The following is a 19,749-nucleotide window of genomic DNA, read 5'->3' as shown; positions in this document are numbered from 1 at the left end:
TGTGAGGTCACAGGGATAGGATAGGGTTGGGTGGGGTGGGGTGGGGTGGGGTGGGGTGGGTCTGGATGGGATGGTCTTCATAAGGTCAGTGTGGACTCGATGGGCTTAATGGCCTGTTTCCATGCTGTAGGGATTCTGTGATTCTGTGACGCAAACTTAGAGCTTCTATGCTCCATCTGAATGATGCTTAAACTACCTGGCCTCACATAGTGAAGGATATTTCTCTGAAGGACATGCATATCTTGTTTAACATGGATTTCTGAAGAGATTAATTTGGAGACTGGTAAGTAAGGTGAACAATGTCTGTATCATCAGACATCAGGCTGAGAAGAAAGTCAATCTTTGAAGGTTGAATTTCAGTTTGTTTTTCATATGACGTCCAGACATGGATAATTTAGATACAACATTAGCTGCAACTCCAGGTGACAAACTGAAAACCATTCCAGTGTGCAACTGTCTAGATGACAATATGACTAAAAGAGAGCTAAGGTTGAAATTACACATCATGTTTTCTAACACCACTCTGGCACAGAGATAGCATATTGAGTCATGCAGCATGGAAACAGACCCTTCGGCCCACCATGTCTATGCCAACCAACAAACACGAAATTACACTAATCCTGTTTACCTGCATTTGGTCCATAGCGCACTATACCGTGGAATTTTAATTGCTAATCCAGATGCTTCTTAAATGTTGCTAGTATACCTGCCTTCACCAAGCCCCTCAGGCAGTGCGTTCCATATTTTTAACCAGCCTGTGGGTGAAAATTCTTTTTACTCAGGTTCTCTCTAAACCACTTACTCCACACTTTAAACTTACACCCTTTCGGTCTTAGATACATCTGCCATGGGGGAAAAGAGATTCTCATGATCTACTCTGTCTACGCCTCTCACAATTTTGTATACCTCAATTAGATCTGCCTCAGCATCTTCTGCTGCAAGGAAAATAAACCCAGCCTATCCAGTCTCTCCTCATAACAGGCTTTTCACCCCTCTTTATATGGCAATTTTGAATGCAGTTTGCCAACTTGTTTTGGATCCCATGGACTCTTACTTGTCATACCATTTGGGACCTTGACAAAGGCTTTACTGAAGTCCATGCAAATACCATCTACTGTGCTACCTTCATCAATAAATTTAGTAACCTTTTCAAAAAACTCAATTAACTTATTCAGTCAAGATCTCTCTCTCTGTCAAATCCGTGCTGACTATTCCTGATCAATCATTGCTTTGCTAAGTATTGGCTAATCTTGTTCTTCAGAACTTTTTCCAATAATTTCCCTACCACTGATATCAGACTAAGTGGTTTGCAATTACCTGGCACATTCCTGCTACCCTTCTTGAGCAAGGGAACGACATTATCTGTTCTCTGGTCATCCGGCTCTTCACCTGTGACCAGTGAAGTATTAAATATCTCCACCAGGGCCCGAGCAATCTCCTCCTTTTCCTCCCATAGCAGCCTGGGATACATCTCATCAGGCCCTGGGGAGTTATGCATCTCTATGCCCTCTAAGACATGTAATACCTCCTCCCTATTCATCCTAACATACTGTACAACTTCATTTCAACTGAAACCTCCAGCTACAATGTATTTCTCCATTGTGGATACACGTGAGAAATATTCACCCATCTCCACTGGCTCCAAGCATAGACTGCCCCATTGATCTCCAATAGGTCCCACTCTTCCCTTAGTAATCCTCTTGCACTAAATGTACATATGGGCTGAACAAGCTACTTCTATTCCCATGTTTTATATAAGTGGGTGAAGGCATTGTTGCCAACGATGTACATGATGGTAATGTCACTAGACTAATAACTCAGAGGCTCAGGCTAAGGCTGTAGGAATAGATGGTAGATGGTGAAATTTGACTTCGATAAAAATCTAGAATGACGATCATGTAACCACCTTCAGTAATGAGAAAAAAAAACACCATCTGGTTCACTGAAGCCTTTTAGGCAAGGAAATCTTCCATTCTTAGCTGGTCTGGCCTACATGTGACTCCAGACCCACTGCAACGTGGGTACCTCTTATCTGCCCTGTGCGCAATTACGGATGGGCAGCTAGTGAGGCCCACGCCCCATGAGCAAAAACAAAATGGCAGAAAAGTTCTGAATTGACCTCAACTCCAAGGCCAGTGGGAAATGGGACATCAGCAAGGAATGTCTGGAGTAATCAAGTCTGGAAGAAACAAAGTAGTGGCGGAGGGTTTCAGCAGCAAAGACGCCAAGAGACAGGTGTCACAAAGGTGACTATAACCAATATTAGTTATGGTGTGAATATATGATTGTAAGCTCATCTTGGGATCATAAACAACATTAAAGTTCTACCTACAACACATGGACTGTAACGGTTCAAGAGGGCAGCTCACTACCACCTTCTCAAGGGCAGATAGGGACAGGTAATAAATGCCGTCCAGTAGTGAAACCAATGAGTGAATATATAAATGTTGCAAACAAGCTAGTTCAGTCTCAGATAATTGGAGGAATGGAGTAAATGACAAGGGAACAGATGATTTGTGACCAGGCATGAGGCACATGTCTTCAGTCTAACTAGTACTCAATCAGAAGGCATATCTGCTCACCCAGTTCTTTCAGTTTTTATTTAGTATTTAACTCACTGCTACATCTCTTTTAGGCATGCCAACTTCTGAGCAAGGGTCACCAGGCCCAAAACATTAACTCTGATTTTTTTTCTTCACAGTTGCTGCCAGACCTGCTGAACTTTTCCAGCAACTTCTCTTTTTGCTTTTGACTTACACCATCCACAGTTCTTCCGGTTTTCATCCAGTACTGATGTCGGGGACAAGAAATGTGACAATTTTGAGAAAAGTCCCGAGTTCTCTTTTGGCTTTTGAACAAATAAAAGGTCCACGTGCCTGAACAATTCCATGCAATTTGATGAAATGGCCTCAATTCCAAGCTTAGCATCCTTCAGGAGCAGAGTGAATACTGGTTGTTATTTTTTGTGTTACAAGGAGCGAAAGATCATTACTGCTCCCTGGAAAAATGTTATTATACTCATCTACGCAATGTAATGTAATGGCTCTCACAGTTTGCCTCTTTACACTAGTGGACTTATCTGGAAAATATGAGAATGCTCTTGAGGCAGGGTAACAGTTCCCAGTATATACAGTGAACAGTCTCAGTATTTATAAGCCTTGAGCACAATTGGATATTTTACAGTCAAGGTGAAAGCCTGACCCTTGTAAACAACCAATGACATTAAGTCTTTAAGTGCAGATGAAAATGGAGGAATTCATTCATAACATGAGCAAGCTACTGTTTGCTTTTCCGTCTCTAAATTGATTCATGAGATCTTTCAAAGACAGCGTTGATGATATTAGAACACAGAACATAGAACAGTACAGCACAGAACAGGCCCTTCAGCCCACAATGTTGTGCCGACCATTGATCCTCATGTATGCACCCTCAAATTTCTGTGACCATATGCATGTCCAGCAGTCTCTTAAATGTCCCCAATGACCTTGCTTCCACAACTGCTGCTGGCAACGCATTCCATGCTCTCACAACTCTCTGTGTAAAGAACCCGCCTCTGACATCCCCTCTATACTTTCCACCAACCAGCTTAAAACTATGACCCCTCGTGTTAGCCATTTCTGCCCTGGGAAATAGTCTCTGGCTATCAACTCTATCTATGCCTCTCATATTGTGCAAGGATCTTAAAATTCATCAGCAAGTTGACAACATTTCTGCAACACAAAAGTGTGATGACAGCACTGTTTTGTTTTCCAATTCATCTACGCATTTGGGCATTAATAGTGAGGTCTGTATTTGCTGCTCATCACTGTTGATGTCAGTGTCCTGAACCAGCTAACTCTTTGCATGAACCCTAACTCAGTCAGCCTTGGCCATCAAAACTCTCTCTCTTCGTATGAGCACACAAACTGGGAGCAGAGATAGGCCATTCAGACCTTCAAACCCGCTCCACCTTTCAATGAGATCACGGCTGATCTGTTTGTATTTCCAATTTCACATTCCCAGTTGTCACCAATAACTTTTCATTTCCTTGCCTGAGAAACATTTATCCACTTGTCTTTAAAAAAGGGTCAATTACTCTGCCTCGATAATAAAATGTGAGGCTGGATGAACACAGCAGGCCAACCAGCATCTCAGGATCACAAAAGCTGACGTTTCGGGCCTAGACCCTTCATCAGAGAGGGTGATGGGGTGAGGGTTCTGGAATAAATAGGGAGAGAGGGGGAGGCGGACCGAAGATGGAGAGAAAAGAAGATAGGTGGAGGGAGTATAGGTGGGGAGGTAGGGAGGGGATAGGTCAGTCCAGGGAAGACGGACAGGTCAAGGAGGTGGGATGAGGTTAGTAGGTAGATGGGGGTGCGGCTTGGGGTGGGAGGAAGGGATGGGTGAGAGGAAGAACAGGTTAGGGAGGCAGAGACAGGTTGGACTGGTTTTGGGATACAGTGGGTGGAGGGGAAGAGCTGGTCTGGATGTGTGGTGCAGTGGGGGGAGGGAACGAATTGGGCTGGTTTAGGGATGCGGTGGGGGAAGGGGAGATTTTGAAACTGGTGAAGTCCACATTGATACCATTAGGCTGCAGGGTTCCCAGGCGGAATATGAGTTGCTGTTCCTGCAACCTTCGGGTGGCATCATTGTGGCACTGCAGGAGGCCCATGATGGACATGTCATCTAAAGAATGGGAGGGGGAGTGGAAGTGGTTTGCGACTGGGAGGTGCAGTTGTTTGTTGCGAACTGAGCGGAGGTGTTCTGCAAAGCGGTCCCCAAGCCTCCGCTTGGTTTCCCCAATGTAGAGGTAGCCACACCGGGTACAGTGGATGCAGTATACCACATTGGCAGATGTGCAGGTGAACCTCTGCTTACTGTGGAATGTCATCTTGGGGCCTGGGATAGGGGTGAGGGGGCAAGTGTAGCATTTCCTGCGGTTGCAGGGGAAGGTGCCAGGTGTGGTGGGGTTGGAGGGCACTGTGGAGCGAACAAGGGAGTCACGGAGAGAGTGGTCTCTCCGGAAAGCAGACAGGGGTGGGGATGGAAAAATGTCTTGGGTGGTGGGGTCGGATTGTAGATGGCAGAAGTGTCGGAGAATGATGCGTTGTATCCGGAGGTTGGTGGGGTGGTGTGTGAGAACGAGGGGGATCCTCATTGGGCGGTTGTGGCGGGGGCGGGGTGTGAGGGATGTGTTGCGGGAAATACAGGAGACGCGGTCAAGGGCGTTCTCGATCACTGTGGGGGGAAAGTTGCGGTCCTTGAAGAACTTGGACGTCTGGGATATGCGGGAGTGGAATGTCTCATCGTGGGAGCAGATGCGGCGGAGGCAGAGGAATTGGGAATAGGGGATGGAATTTTTGCAGGAGGGTGGGTGGGAGGGGGTGTATTCTAGGTAGCTGTGGGAGTCGGTGGGCTTCTCTATTTAGGTGTTACTTCTTTAAAATTCTTCATGCCTAAGTGAACAGCTTCACATTTATCCATATGAGTCTCCATTATTTGGAGATTATTATCCAGTCTAGGGAGCAGCGATGGTCCAGTGGTATTATCACTGGAATGTTAATTCAGAGATCACAGAAATGGACATCAGTTACAAGCTGGGTGCCTGAGATGGAGACTGAGGTGTCCAGGAAGGTGAGGGATGTGTTGGAGATGGCCCAGGTGAACTGAAGGTTGGGTTGGAAGGTGTTGCTGAAGTGGATGAACTGTTCAAGCTCCTCTGGGGAGCAAAGAGGTGGTACCGATACAGTCATCAATGTACCGGAGGAAGAGGTGGGGTTTGGGGCCTGTGTAGGTGCGGAAGAGGGACTGTTCCACGTGACCTACAAAGAGGCAGGCATAGCTGGGGACCATGTGGGTGCCCATGGCCACCCCCTTAGTCTGTAGGAAGTGGAAGGAGTCAAAAGAGAAGTCGTTGAGGGTGAGGACGAGTTCGGCTAGGCGGATGAGGGTGTCCTCTCTCAATTACTCTGCCTCCACCACATTCTGAGGCAAACAGTTCCAAAGTTTTATTTCAGAATATTATTTCAGAAAAAATAATTTCTCTTCTTCTCGACCTTAAAACGGGCAATCCCTAATTTTCAAGCACAGTTCCTAACTCTGGGCTCTCCCATAAAGCAGAAAAATCCATTCTATATCCACCTCGTTGAGACCATTTAGCATCTTGCATAATTCAATCAAGTTACCTCACTCTTCTAAATTCCAGTGAAAAGAGGGTCACTCTGTCCAACCATTTCTCATAAGACAACCAGTTATCAGTTTAGTAAACTTCTTCTAAACTACCACCAATATATTTACATCCGTCCTTAAATAAGACCAAAACTGCATCCTGTATTCAAGATGCGGTTCTACCAATGCTCTTTGCAACTGAAGCATAGCACGCTTACTTTTATGTTCAATTCCTTTCATAATAAAGCATAGTATTCCATTAGCCTTAATTAGGTGTTATATCTGCGTAACTTTTGTGACTCATGCACTAGAGCACCTCGGGCTACCTCTCCATGTTAGAGCACTGAAGCAGTTCTCTATTTAGGTGTTACTTCTTTAAAATTCTTCATGCCTAAGTGAACAGCTTCACATTTATCCATATGAGTCTCCATTATTTGGAGATTATTATCCAGTCTAGGGAGCAGCGATGGTCCAGTGGTATTATCACTGGAATGTTAATTCAGAGATCTGGATAACGTTCTGGGGACCCAGGTTCGAATCCCACCATGGCAGATGGTGGAATTTGAATTCAATATATATATCTGGAAGTAAGAATCTAATGATGACCACGAACCCATTGTTGATTGTCGGAAAACCCCATGTGGGGTTCACTTAATGTCCTTTAGAGAAGGAAACCGCCATCCTTCCCTGGTCTGGCCTACATGTGACTCCAGACCCACAGCAACGTGGGTGACTCTGAACTGCCCTCTGGACAATTAGGGATGGGTAATAAAAGCTGTCTTACTCTCTGTTTTCTGCCCTCCAGGTAATCTTTTACTCATGCCAGTGTGCCAGACATCTACACCTTGAGTGAGCTTGTACTTTGCACAGTAACCTTTCAACATGGCAACTTTCAAAATGCCATCTGGAAATCCAAGTACAGTGTGACTACAGGCTCCTCTTGACCCATCGTGCAAGTTACACTTTTAGACAGTTCCAATAAATTGGTCAAACATCATTTCTTTTTGACAAAGGCATTATTTTCTTTTACACTAATACAATCGATCTCACATGAAAGACGTATTTACTGAATGGAGATCAAATCACAATCTGCATTCTGATGTAATGGACAGGTGGGGATAGGGACAAAATCTCAGCACCCTCAAACCTAAACAAACCTCAATAACTCATGTGACTGATCAAGAGGATGAAGCAGTGAGTCATCAAAAAACCACCTGGCTTACGGAAAGTGGTTGACATATGACTCTGTTGTAACAGCAGTGACCTGTTGAATTAAATGCTTTATTATTGGGCCAATCCCAGCATTCTAGTTTTAACTGTCTCCCAAGCTTCCTACAGACATGAGGTACATACTGCTCTGCAGAGGTTAAGTGTGGAGGAAGCTGTGATGTAAAAATTCAGTTACTCCACTCCAAGTATAAGCAATGTACATAAGGCCCCCCATAACACATGTCCTCAGATACCCCTGCAATTATTCTAGGCTATGATGGCTTACTTGTTTTCAGAGAAGTACTAGAACTTATCAGGTTTCAGAGCAGCTCCCACTCACAGCTTCAGAATGGACATTACCAAACAATTTAGTACGTAATTTAACTTTGAAAAGAAATCAGTGACTTGTCACACATAAAAACGTAAATATTGGCCCATCTTTCTATTACTTTACCTCCATTTCTCTAACCAATGCGTCTGGGTTATAGCCATCTGTAGAGTTACTGGATCCTGCCAGGCCAAGTGCATGGGCCAACAACTGGACCAGTGTCTGTCTGTGTGCCACTTTCTCTGGGTCACTCAGTGCCTTATGAATCAGTCCTCCTTCAAGTTTCCTCCAGCCTCCGAGGAGATGCTCCTGAAACACAAAACTCTGTCTCAATAAATTCAGCACGCATTCGTTTGGGCCTCATTTCCTCACCTACATATTTCACACATTTTGGAAACAAGGCAAAAAGCAAACTTTGAGAAAATCTGCAGAATACTGAACATTATTCATTGTTCTGAATCCTGGATGGGAATACATTATATCTGTCTAACAGATGTTGAACACATGAATTGTTTGAACCAGAGGTATCCTTTCTACACTAAGCCATGTTTAGGGGATGGGAGTAAATTCCTTAAAATTAAGAGTTAAACTAGTGCAACTATGGATGGTCAAATAGTCACTGTTTTTTGTTACGCAGCGACACAAAGATCAAGTCAATGTTAAATAAAAGGTTATACTCTCTGCTCTGTATCATGAGTGTGTGCACCACTTCCTCCCTTCAATGGCTTTAAATTTTTAATGTTTATTAAACCACTGAGTGAATACCTTTACATTTCTCACACAGACCACTCCCATGTTCTCTCTGAAGAAAAGTATCACTCATTGTTACATAACGTTGAATTATTGGCAGCACATTTCTGATCCTACATTCTAGGTAGATTTGTGCTTTCTCAGAAGGCTCAAGAGGATAGGTTGCCCTGCCAAAGTAACTGTTTAATTGATCCCTGTACAGCTGTTACAAAGAGAGCAAGAAAGATGAAAGCAATGCCAAACTCCGAATTCTTTCCAGCTTTCTCTCATCTTCCAATATGGTTTCACACTGTAAACTGACAATGTTTTAACTGCAACCTGTCTAATGGAGTTAATGTTACTGTGAAACCAGTAAATCGCAAGTGACAGGAAAAAAAATCCTCAGGGAATTAAAATACAAGTTGTTAGTATGATGCTGATCAGCTATGCTTACAGTGCACTAATTCCTCACTTGTCAGTTAAGCTTTATCAGCAACAGTGACACTAATTATACAAAATCAATAACATATTTCTTTTCTTGGTCACCAGTTTGAAACTAGTGAATAGAACAGAGATTCAAAAACTGAGACTGGAAAAAAAACATGTTTAGCAATTACAATCCATACCAATCCTGCCACACTGCAATCAGGCAACATTCTGGCAGCCGTGTTCCATTCTGGCAAAAGAATTCATTCATTATCTGCCAAACAGCAGCACACAGTAAGAAAGCATATAAATCACCATGGACATGTAGTTAGAATGCTAATATTAACTCCACTGGAAAATGAGTGAGTTTGGGTTTAGTGGGAAGTAAACATGGAAGAAAAGTGAAATGGATGTCCAACCTATCCACTTCTGACAGACACAGAATGAAGAGCTGGAGAGGTGCAAGACAGAGACCTATCTAACCCCAGGGACTATTAAAACATTGTAAAGGTTGTCTGTCCTCATTTTATCAGGGAATCTCTGTCCAACCCATGCTAGCCAGGTTTCCGTTGCCAACTTGGGAAACCCGTCAGGTGAAACCCACATTATAGATCATCCCCGTCGGATAACAGTCTCTAAAGCACTGCTTACGGATCAGGAGAACAATGAGTGCTTCCTCCAAGTCGAATAAACGGGCAGCATGGTGGCTCAGTGGTTAGCACTGCAGCTTCACAGCGCCAGGGACCTGGGTTCGATTCCCGCCTCAGCCGACTGTCTGTGTGGAGTTTGCACATTCTCCCTGTGTCTGCATGGGTTTCCTCCGGGTGCTCCGGTTTCCTCCCACAGTCCGAAGATGTGCAGGTTAGGTGGATTGGCCATGCTACATTGCCCCTTAGTGTTCAGGGGTGTGTGGGTTATAGGGGGATGGGTCTGGGTGGGATGCTTCAAGGGGCGGTGTGGACTTGTTGGGCCGAAGTGCCTGTTTCCACACTGTAGGGAATCTAATCTAATCTAATCTAACCTAATCCTGTAATGAGCGCAAAGCCCCATATCCTCACCGTGCACCCCCCCCCCACCTCCCATATCACTCTGCACTTTCCTAGAACACTCCCATCCCTTCCAAAAATCACCAGGCACTCTCCTTCAGTGTCTATTTTCACATGTCCCAATCTAGCCTACAATTTCCAGCTCTCCCCCAACCCTTTGTCACATCGTCTGTACCTATTAAATATCCCACCTGACCACCTACCCCAAAAATCTAACACACTTACCTGCAGTTAGGTTCGAATCTTTTTCCTGAGCTTCCCTTACCTAAAGGACAGGCCTACTGGCTTTCTGGCTGCCAATCCTATTTAAAAAAATACTCATTAACACCTTGGGGTAAAACTCCACAGCATGTTCAAGGAAAGCCTCCATAGCTCTTGTTCCACCCCTGTCACCACCACAACCAGGTCAAATATTTTCACATCAAAAATAATGCAAAAAACAACTTGGAAACAATAACTTAAAATTCTAGAAGTACTTTGCAGGTGAGGTTGTATCCACGGAGATAGAAACAGAATTAACGAATCAGGTTTATAAACTTTCAACAGAGTAGGAAGATTTGGCGAGTTGAATAGCTTTTGCACAAGTTCACAGCAGGGAACTGTACAAGTAGGAGATCTCACCTCAAACACCTGCCCCCACATCCTCCTCTTAGATGTCCTCCTCCCAATCTCTATACATGCTCCAATGTCGATCAGTGCTGGCATCTTACAGTTCTATTAAAAGGCCATTGACCCAATGCATCAACTGTTTTGTACAGTGCAAGTAAAAATAACTCAACCTTATTAAGAATTGGGATTAAATTTGAAAAGGCCAATAGTAATTCATTAGATGTGAGTTGCCATTAGACCAGGTTAATTAAGTAGAACTTACAAAGATCAGACAGAAGCATAAAGGATTATATAGCCCCATCCATGCTGTCTGGTGTGACACAGAATGAATCTTTTCAGTTGACTAAATGTGAGGCCAATATGAACATAACTTATATCATGCAACAATTTTACAGTGAAAAAGACCTTTTACTGCATTCGGGCTACAAATCCCACACTGCCTCCAACTCAATGGCTTGAGTAATTGTACTGATAACTCATTAATACAATGGCCAATCTGTACTTTAACCTTCTGTTGCCTGAGGAAGTACTTGGCCTCCATTTGGTTTCTGGTTTCACAGTTGAGATTAGGCATTGGTATGCAGTAAGTGGAGTTGAAGCCCAAAATTAGCTTTGGTCGCATCAGATGGCAGAGCAGACTTATTGGGTCCGATATAACTCAATTCTCTGAGGCACTAAAAAGCAATCCGTCCCAGACATTTAGTGATGGAGCATTCATAACACTCTGGGGGAGAGAACTCTAAAGATTCACAACACTTTGCGTGAAGCAATTTCTCCTTATCTCAACCATGGTTAATCAGTTCCTTATCCTTGAAACACTGTTTCTGCAGATCAGGGAATCTATAACACAAAGGACAAAGGACAATCTCTCAGTGTCTACCCTTTCAAGCCAGAATCTTGTGCAACTCAATGAGGTCACCTCTCATTTTGCTGAACTCCAAAGAACATCAGCACAATTTAATTAACCTGTTGGCATAGGACGACGTCTTCGTTTCAGATGAGTTCTTTATGTACAGGCATGGAACAGGAATACTCCATTTCCAAATACTAATCCAGACTCTAGATTGGAAGAACAGTGATTGACTTACAGCTTCACTTAGCACTCCTACCACTCTTATTCCACTGTCATGAATATCATTATTGCAAGAACTGGCTACACCACACACTCAAAATGCCAATTAAAGTTTAGGTGCAGTATGACTTTGAAACACATCATTCAAACTTTACTACAGTATGAAATTCAGAGTCCTTAAATAAATCTTTCATTTTCCCCCCCCTGTTCTCAGCAAAAATAAATCAAGACTTAGTAAAGGTCACGTAGCTAATGTCTTATTAATCATAATTTATTTTCATGATTATTTGAAATATGATATTAACTTAACACTGCCCATAAATTTGAAGTAAGCAGTGACATGTTATGTTTAAGTGCTTGGGTGACAAGTCTCTGAACAGCTACATGTTGAACTGCCTTGCCACTGATAAAGTAATTAATGAAGAAAGTGAAGTGTAACACAACCTGTTGTTCCTGCTGCCACACTGATGCCATCACTTTTAGCGTGGATAGTCTAAGCATCTTATGGTAAAGTCGTAACGTTCCTATCCCCGAGACAGGAGGCCCAGTTTAAATCCAGTTTCCATTAACATCAAGCCTGATCTAAGCAGTTATGCATCTGATCTTAACGTGCTTAACGGTGATAAATGGCAAATGATCAAAACAAGTTCACAAAGTAGCAGTCAGGTCAATTGAATTTGACATTTCTTTGAGGGTGTGTCTCAGGAGGCTCGAGGATAAAGCAGTAAATGTACTATGAAACTTGATATTTCCAATGTTCTGACCTCTTCCCTGAATTGTATTATGATATCGATTCCAAGCCTGTACATTTCAGACAGATAAAGTCACATGTTGTGACATCATGAATGATATCAAAGCTTGAGTCACACCTTCAGTGACTCTCCATGCATAACAAACTCAGTCTAGAGTCTGCGGTCAGTCAGCAATGAGTATGTAACAGTAACATCGGTAAGGACAGAAAACAGACCATGTGCAAGTCTGTGAGCATTGTAAACAGTGCTGTTAATGCATTTCAAAATATCTGTCTTAACAAGAACCTGACTCTCTGAGGTATACATTACGCAGATTTATGTAAAGAAAATCATCTACACATAAGGAGGAACTTCTGGCGGTAGTGAATCTGTGGAATTCTTTACCACAGAGGGCTGTATTGATTGGGGTGCTCAGTATAGTAGCCACGATCTCATTGAGTGGGAGAGCAGACTCAATGGGCTGAATGGTCTACACTGGCATGGACGAGTTGGACCAAAGGACTTGCTTCCATGCTGTACAACTCTACCTGCTCCTACATCTTATAATAGGGGATGGTCATTATCCAGCTCCTACAGGGTGTGAATGTTACTTGTTCTTATCTCAAGCTGAAATGTTGCCAAGGTTTTGCTAGCTGCCGAAACTGAATGCTTCAGTACGTGAGAAGTCACAAATGGTATCGAACACTCTCCAACACCAGTGAAAATCCCTGCTTTTGACTTTAGAGAGGTCATTGAAAATGGTTGGAGCTAGCACACTACTCTGAGGTACACCTCCATGATGTCACGGACCGGAGATGACTGACCTCCAACAACCACAATCAGCTTCCTTCGTGTCCAGTACGACTCCAACCAGAAAAGACATTTCCTCTTGATTCCCACTGACCCCAGTTTTACTCGGGCTGCTTGATGCTGCCCTTGGTCAAATGAAAGCCTTGACGCTAGGGGCTGTAGCTCTCATGTCACCTCTGGAATTCAGCTTTTTTGTCCATGTTTGAACCAAGGCTGCAATGAGGTCCGGAGCTGAGTGACCCTGGCAAAAGCCAAACTGAAGGGTCAATGAGCAGATTATCAATGAGTCAGTGGCACTTAATAGCACTATCAATGACAGAGTCCATTACTTTGCCTTTGATTGAGAGCAGATGGATGGGACAGAACTTGGCTGGACTGGATCTGTCCTGCCCTTCTTGAGTATAGCTGGGTTATTTTCCACGTTGTTAGGTGGATGTCAGTGTTTAATTGGAGCAATCTGGCTGAAGATGCAGTGAGTTCTAAAGGACAAGACTTGAATACCACAGTCAGATAGTGGGAACAGCCAATGTTGGAGAATCTGAGATAATAAAGGTGTAGAGCTGGATGAACACAGCAGGCCAGGCAGCATCAAAGGAGCAGGAGAGCTGATGTTTCAGGTCTGGATCCTTCTTCAGAAAATACCACAGTCATGCTGTTCTTAACACACACAGCCTTTGCCTTATCCAGTGTACTCAGCTTCATCTTGATATCACCTGCGGGCCTTATTGACTTGATTGAAGACTGGCAACTGTGATGCTGAAAACATCAGAGTCTGAAATACATAATCCATCAACACTTCTGGCTGAAGGCAGCTGCAACCAGTTTGGCCTATTCGCCATTGTTCATGATTTTAAAAAAAATTCATTCACAAGGCACGGACCAGCATTTAGTAGCCATTCCTAATTGCCCAGGAGACAGGGGTCAACGGCTTTGGGACGCTGTGAACTCTCTCCATCCTTTGCCGGGGAGGTGACAGCCCAGTGGTGTTATCTCTGGGCTAATTATCCAAAAATTAAGCTAATGTCCTGCAGACCTGGGTTCAAATCCCACTCAGGCAGATGGTCAAACTTGCATTTTGCCATCCTCGCCTTGTCTTGCCTACATGTGACTCCAGGCGTACAGCAACGTGGTTGACTCTCAACGGCCTAGCAAGCCACTCAGATCAAGGGCAGCTACAGATAGGCAGTTAATGCTGGCCATGTCTCACAAGTGAATAAAAAAAATTAACGATTTACTGTGGCAGGATTGCAGAGCCGAGACTTGATCTGTTGGATGTGGCATTGTTTAGCTTCATCTCCATCATGCTGCTTCTGTTACTTAGTATGCAGGTATGTCCCAATAAAATGACCACCAAAACTGCAAGAACAGGCCATAATCTGTTCATTCGCAGTTGACAAAAAGATATTGTATTTGTCCAAATCACTTATAATATCAACAGTGTTCAATTTTTTGAACCCTTTTTCACAGAATTTCTAAACATGATGTAAAGAAACGCTTCATTTGTGTTGATAACCTTTATCACAAGAGAATTGATTTGGTGAGCTAATGGCTCATACGGTCATACGGTCAAGATATGAAGAAAAGCATACACTGGCAAAGTACCAGGAAGGATTATATCATTTCAGCTATAATTCATTTTCTTCATATGCTACCAGTCACTACTGCAGTAATGCTTCAAATGATGGTAAACTGTAACAGTGCAAGTCATGTGAACTCTGTATTAATTTATACTAAAGACAGCATTCTGCAATGCTGGAAGAAACAATCATTACACACGAAGTTGTTTGCAGATAATGGAAAAGATCTAAAAGACCTATGATGGGCGATCCCAGACCTAAATCCCATCGTCAGAGTGAAAAGATGCTGCCGCTGTTGAGTTCAGTTCTTGGGTTGTTGCTCTCATGTTCCTATTTCTCACCCAATGCTTTGTTATCCTAAATTATTCCAAGTCTCATTCACCCATTGGCCGCGTGCTCATTCACCTACTTTCACTCCAGGTCCAAGGATGCCTCAGGTTTGAGGTTCACATCCCTGTGTTCAAATCCTTCTGTCACTTTGTACCTCTCTTTCCTCTATGACATCCTCTCAACAATCAGCCCTCAGAAAGGTGCAGATCCTCGAGTGCTGGCTTCTCGCGTCTCCATGACATCCTTCACCCTCACAACGGCATCTGTATCTACATCTGTATCGAGCTGTGTTCTGGAATATCTTCCTCCTCTCTTACCATTACTTTCCTCTTCAGCCAAAGTTTTGCTCACTGTACCGAACATATCCCCTTTCATTCAGCGGAGTTCATACTGCTTCATTACCGACTTCAGGATATTTTATCATGACGAATGTGCTACACTTTAGGGGAAGATGGTGCCAGTAATGTCTCTGCACCAGAACTACAAGCACTGGGTCATCGGTTCAATTCCCAACACAGCAGCCAATGGTGTTTGAATTTAATAAATAAATCAAAAAATGGAAGGTTGTCTCAGTAATAGTTGGTGCCACATCTACCATCTGGCTCACTCATGCCCTTACATTAACAGCATTTACTAGGATTAAGTCTGTGCTTTGCATCTGACTGTCTGTCTGATCCTTCTCCCACTAGGAGGCCTCGCTCCCACAAAGACACCTTTCCCTTCTGATCACTCAACTTTGAGCTACCTTGCTCAGTTGCCTCCCTCATGGTTGCCACCAGCTGATGGAAGTTCTGCTACAATCACTTTGCATCTCACTGCTCTCAATACAGCCTCTATGCTTCCTTCATCTTGCCTTTAGCATAGCTGCTCAAGTCAGGGCTGATGTTAGGAACGGTAAGTAAAATGGTAAATGCTCCTTCATATTTGGTGCAGAAATTTGTAATAGCATTCCATTCTCCAGCCCTGCCAACACCATAAGTGAGATGCTTGTAGTCATGATCAAATATGCTCAGAAAGTTTATTTCATCTGTGCAGCCTTGTCTTGCATAACTTTTATTTGAATGTGTTAACAGAAGTAAATGTATGCAGAAAACTCAACATCTTACAAATTGCTACTGAATTACTGAACAGTAGAGAAAAATACATAAGTTTTACTTACAGGAGTTTCAAGACCTATTGCCAAAGATATCCAGCAAAACAAAGGAACAAACTCCAAAGCTCAACTTCTTGAGTACACATCTTTCTTCGAATCATAAAAATAAATCGGCCAATACTAAACTGGTAGTCAGCAACTAACAGCAGATAAAAATAGTCCCAATTGGGTCAGAATTTGACGTTCATTTCATGCAAAGGCCAACAGCACTCACTGTAACTTATGTGCAAATGGTCCAGCAGGTAAGAAGTAGATGAATGATTAAAAATGAAAGTGTAACATTTCATCACTCCACTATTAGTTTTTTTTTAAAAACAGCACCACACACGCAGTTTCCATTTTTGCAAATAAACTTCCTGATCGTGCTGATTATTTGCTCAATAAACATATCGCAGAAGGTTAAGTCTTGTCATCACTAGTGCGAGCACAACACTCTCAGCAATGAGAGAAATGTTAATGGCTGCCAGTCAGCCTCTCGCACACAGAAAATTAACTATTAGCCTAGTCTCATCCTTTCTACAGAGATTTTAAAATGTCACACTGTGATTTTCTCAAATTAAATCTATGTCCTATCATTCTAGGCTCTATAATCATTGAGAAGAGTCTGTTCCTATTTACTCCATGCAACCCTTTCTTAACTTTTAACACTTCTATTATTTCTGTTGTTTCAAATTTGTATTCCCCACATGAAGGAGATGGTGCTGGAGAAATTCACTGGTGCACCGATGTCAGCTGACAAATATGAAAGTTTGTAGCCACATTACACAGTTCCGCTAAGCCCAGTGGGCAATCTGTTGACAGGGCTCAAATAGCTCAGTTGGCAAAATGGCCACAGTGTGATGCAGAACAATGGGGTTCAAACCTCTTACCAAATAATTGGGGCCTCGTTCCTCAATGAGCCCAATAATGATATATAGCCCAAATCATGATCAACAGCCTTCAGTCAATGAGATAAAAGCAAGGTACTGCAGATGTTGGAAATCCGAAATAAAAAGACAGAAAGTGGTGGAAATACTGAGCTGGTTTGGCAATATCTGTAGAGAAAGAAACAGAGGTTTAATCAAAGGTTTATAACATTATGAGGGGTATAGATATGGTGAATGACAGGCATCTCTTCCCTAGGGTGAGGGAGTTCAACACTGGGGGCATATTTCTAAGGTGAGAGAAGAAAGATTTTAAAAAGACTTGGGGGAGGGCATTTTTTTGTTACACAGTGAGTGGTTCATGTGTGGGATGAACTTCTAGGGGAAATGCTGGATGCAAGTCCAGTTACAACAGTTAAAAGAAATTTGGATAATTTCATGAATAAGAAATATTTAGAGGGATATGGGCTAAGCACAGGCAGATGGGAGTAGTTTAATTTGCGATTAAGTTCAGTATGGATGGGCTGGATACCAAAAGGTCTGTTTCTGCACTGTATGACTGTGACTCTTTTTCAGAACTGAAGGAGAGTAGAAATGCAATGGATTTTGTGTGGAAATGGAAGAAGAACATTTGTTATTTAATCTCACCTATGCTCTGCCCTATCCCTTGCCTTTACTTTTCTTTATTTTTCAACAGCACAAGGCAGATTCAAAATATTATCTCTGTTTCTCCACAGATGCTGGCAGACAAACTGAATATTTATTGTCTTTTCTGTGCATGTCTTTTCAGACAATGAGGGTGCTTCATGAAAGGACAGGGAGAGATTACATCACAACATTTTTAGTGCTACAAACTAATATAATCCAAAACTGGACAATTCAGTTACTAACTTCACATGTTCAGGTTTGGCTATCCTACAAGTGACACAGTTTGCTAATCTCCTTCCACTGACCCTCCCACAGTACACTTCTCATAGTAAACACCTCAACTGGAAGTAGTGTAGAACTCATTACCCCAAATATCAGTCACAAATATCACGTCACGGACTGCCACACAAAACCATGAGCGACTTTGTAATAATGGCTTTAAGCAGTATGTAAATCTTCAAGACGCAGGACAGACATGGCTTCAAATTGCTGTTTCATATTCCTTAGTATCTCTAAAATCTGCAACTTCGAACAGGGGAGGAAATTACCTTCATACTCCCATTGATATGCCCAAGAATGTCAGCCGAAGCCCTCCTTACCTCAATTTGGATTAGTTTCTCTCCAGCACTGAATGCATCCCAATTTTCACTATCCAGCCCACTGTCCACAGCAGAAGGATATGATCCAAAGCAAAGGCGGAAAACCTGAAAAACAATCGAAGGCACCTGAATTAACTATTTGACAAAATTATTCACCGTGAAAATACACAAGCCTTTGACGAATTTTCACAATGGTCATCAATATTGACCTCTGTTCTATGAATAGTTAATTATGTCAGTCACACATTGAGCACAATGCAATGATTCGCTGGTCTGGGGCTCCTGTGATTTGACATATTTGCTGGGTTCACATCATCCGTACATACCACTGGAAAAAATAGGGCAATCCTGATTGAATGATTGTCACATGTACCAAATACAGTGAAAAGTATTAGTTTGCATGCTATCCAGACAGATCATACCATACAAAGCGCATCAGCACAGCAGAACAGAGTGCAGAGCACAGTGTTACAGCCACAGAGAAGGTTCAGAGAGGGAGATCAGAATTAACATTTGAGAAGTCTGTTCAAGAGTCTGATAACAGCAGTGAAGAAACGTTCTTGAATCTTTTCATACTAGTATACAAGCATGATGCGAGTGACATAAGGAAATTCTATGGAGTGGTAAAATCTGTCTATGGACCAGCATCTCAAAGTTAGAACTCCCTGATGGCAAGACACAACACACCAACAAGTATTAAGTCCTGAAGTACTGCTTGGAACACTCTGAAGCATTCTTGAGCACCAGGTCACTGAGCATGATATTACCATCAATCACATCCAATAAGTGCATGTCAAAGAAGAATTCAGTGACAGCACAATTCTGGAGGAGATGGTGAGCTGTATCAACCAAATTCAGATCTTCAAAGCCTCAGTAGTTGAATTCTACCTGAAGTCTTGAAGCCGTAAATACAGAGGGAGTGCCGCACTGTCAGTGATGCCCCTTTGAGACGAAATGATAAACCAAAGCTGTACTGAGCCTCTCAGGTGGACACAAAAGCTCACATGGCATAATTCCAATAGATGTGTTGGACAATTTCCAGGAATACAGACTAATCATTTAATATTTCAATCAACATCACAAAACAGACTGCTTGGTCATCATCACATTGCAGTATTTTGGGAGCAAATTGGCTGCCATGTTTCCAACAATACGATGATGAGTGCCCTGCAAAAGTGCAGTCCTGAGGTTGAGAAAGGCACTTTCTAAATTAAAGTCTTTCTTTTCTTCATGCATTGAGAGAGTTTGCATCATTCTGTCTTGTCCACATTCTAAAAGGTGCTTTGAAAACAGTAGTTTCTATCAGCTATATCTAGCAATTAGATAAACACCTTCAACAACAATAAAAACAGAAATTGCTGGGAAAATTCAAAAGGTCTGACAGCATCTGTGGAGAAAACGCAGAGTCAGTTTTTAGGTCCAGTGACCCTTCTTCAGAGCTGATGAGAGCAAACAGAGAAATTGCTGGGAAA

At 42.7% G+C, this 19,749-nt stretch overlaps 1 protein-coding gene across 7 annotated transcripts in view; it reads right to left on the bottom strand.

Annotated features, from left to right (window-relative positions):
- abca2 (ATP-binding cassette, sub-family A (ABC1), member 2) overlaps positions 1 to 19,749 on the bottom strand; it is a 508,939-nt gene that overhangs the window by 281,757 nt on the left and 207,433 nt on the right. For all 7 annotated transcript variants that reach the window (XM_059638365.1, XM_059638369.1, XM_059638363.1 and 4 more), the window contains 2 exons: positions 18,278 to 18,382; positions 7,811 to 7,993 (listed from right to left, as the gene is read on the bottom strand). In XM_059638365.1, coding sequence (XP_059494348.1) covers positions 7,811 to 7,993; positions 18,278 to 18,382 — 288 coding nt within the window. The remainder of the gene's footprint in view (positions 1 to 7,810; positions 7,994 to 18,277; positions 18,383 to 19,749) is intronic.

The sequence above is a fragment of the Stegostoma tigrinum genome, chromosome 29 (assembly GCF_030684315.1).
Source record: "Stegostoma tigrinum isolate sSteTig4 chromosome 29, sSteTig4.hap1, whole genome shotgun sequence".
Taxonomy (NCBI): domain Eukaryota; kingdom Metazoa; phylum Chordata; class Chondrichthyes; order Orectolobiformes; family Stegostomatidae; genus Stegostoma; species Stegostoma tigrinum.
Note: the sequence above shows the minus strand (reverse complement) of the source record. Positions and strands in the feature narration are given on the sequence as shown.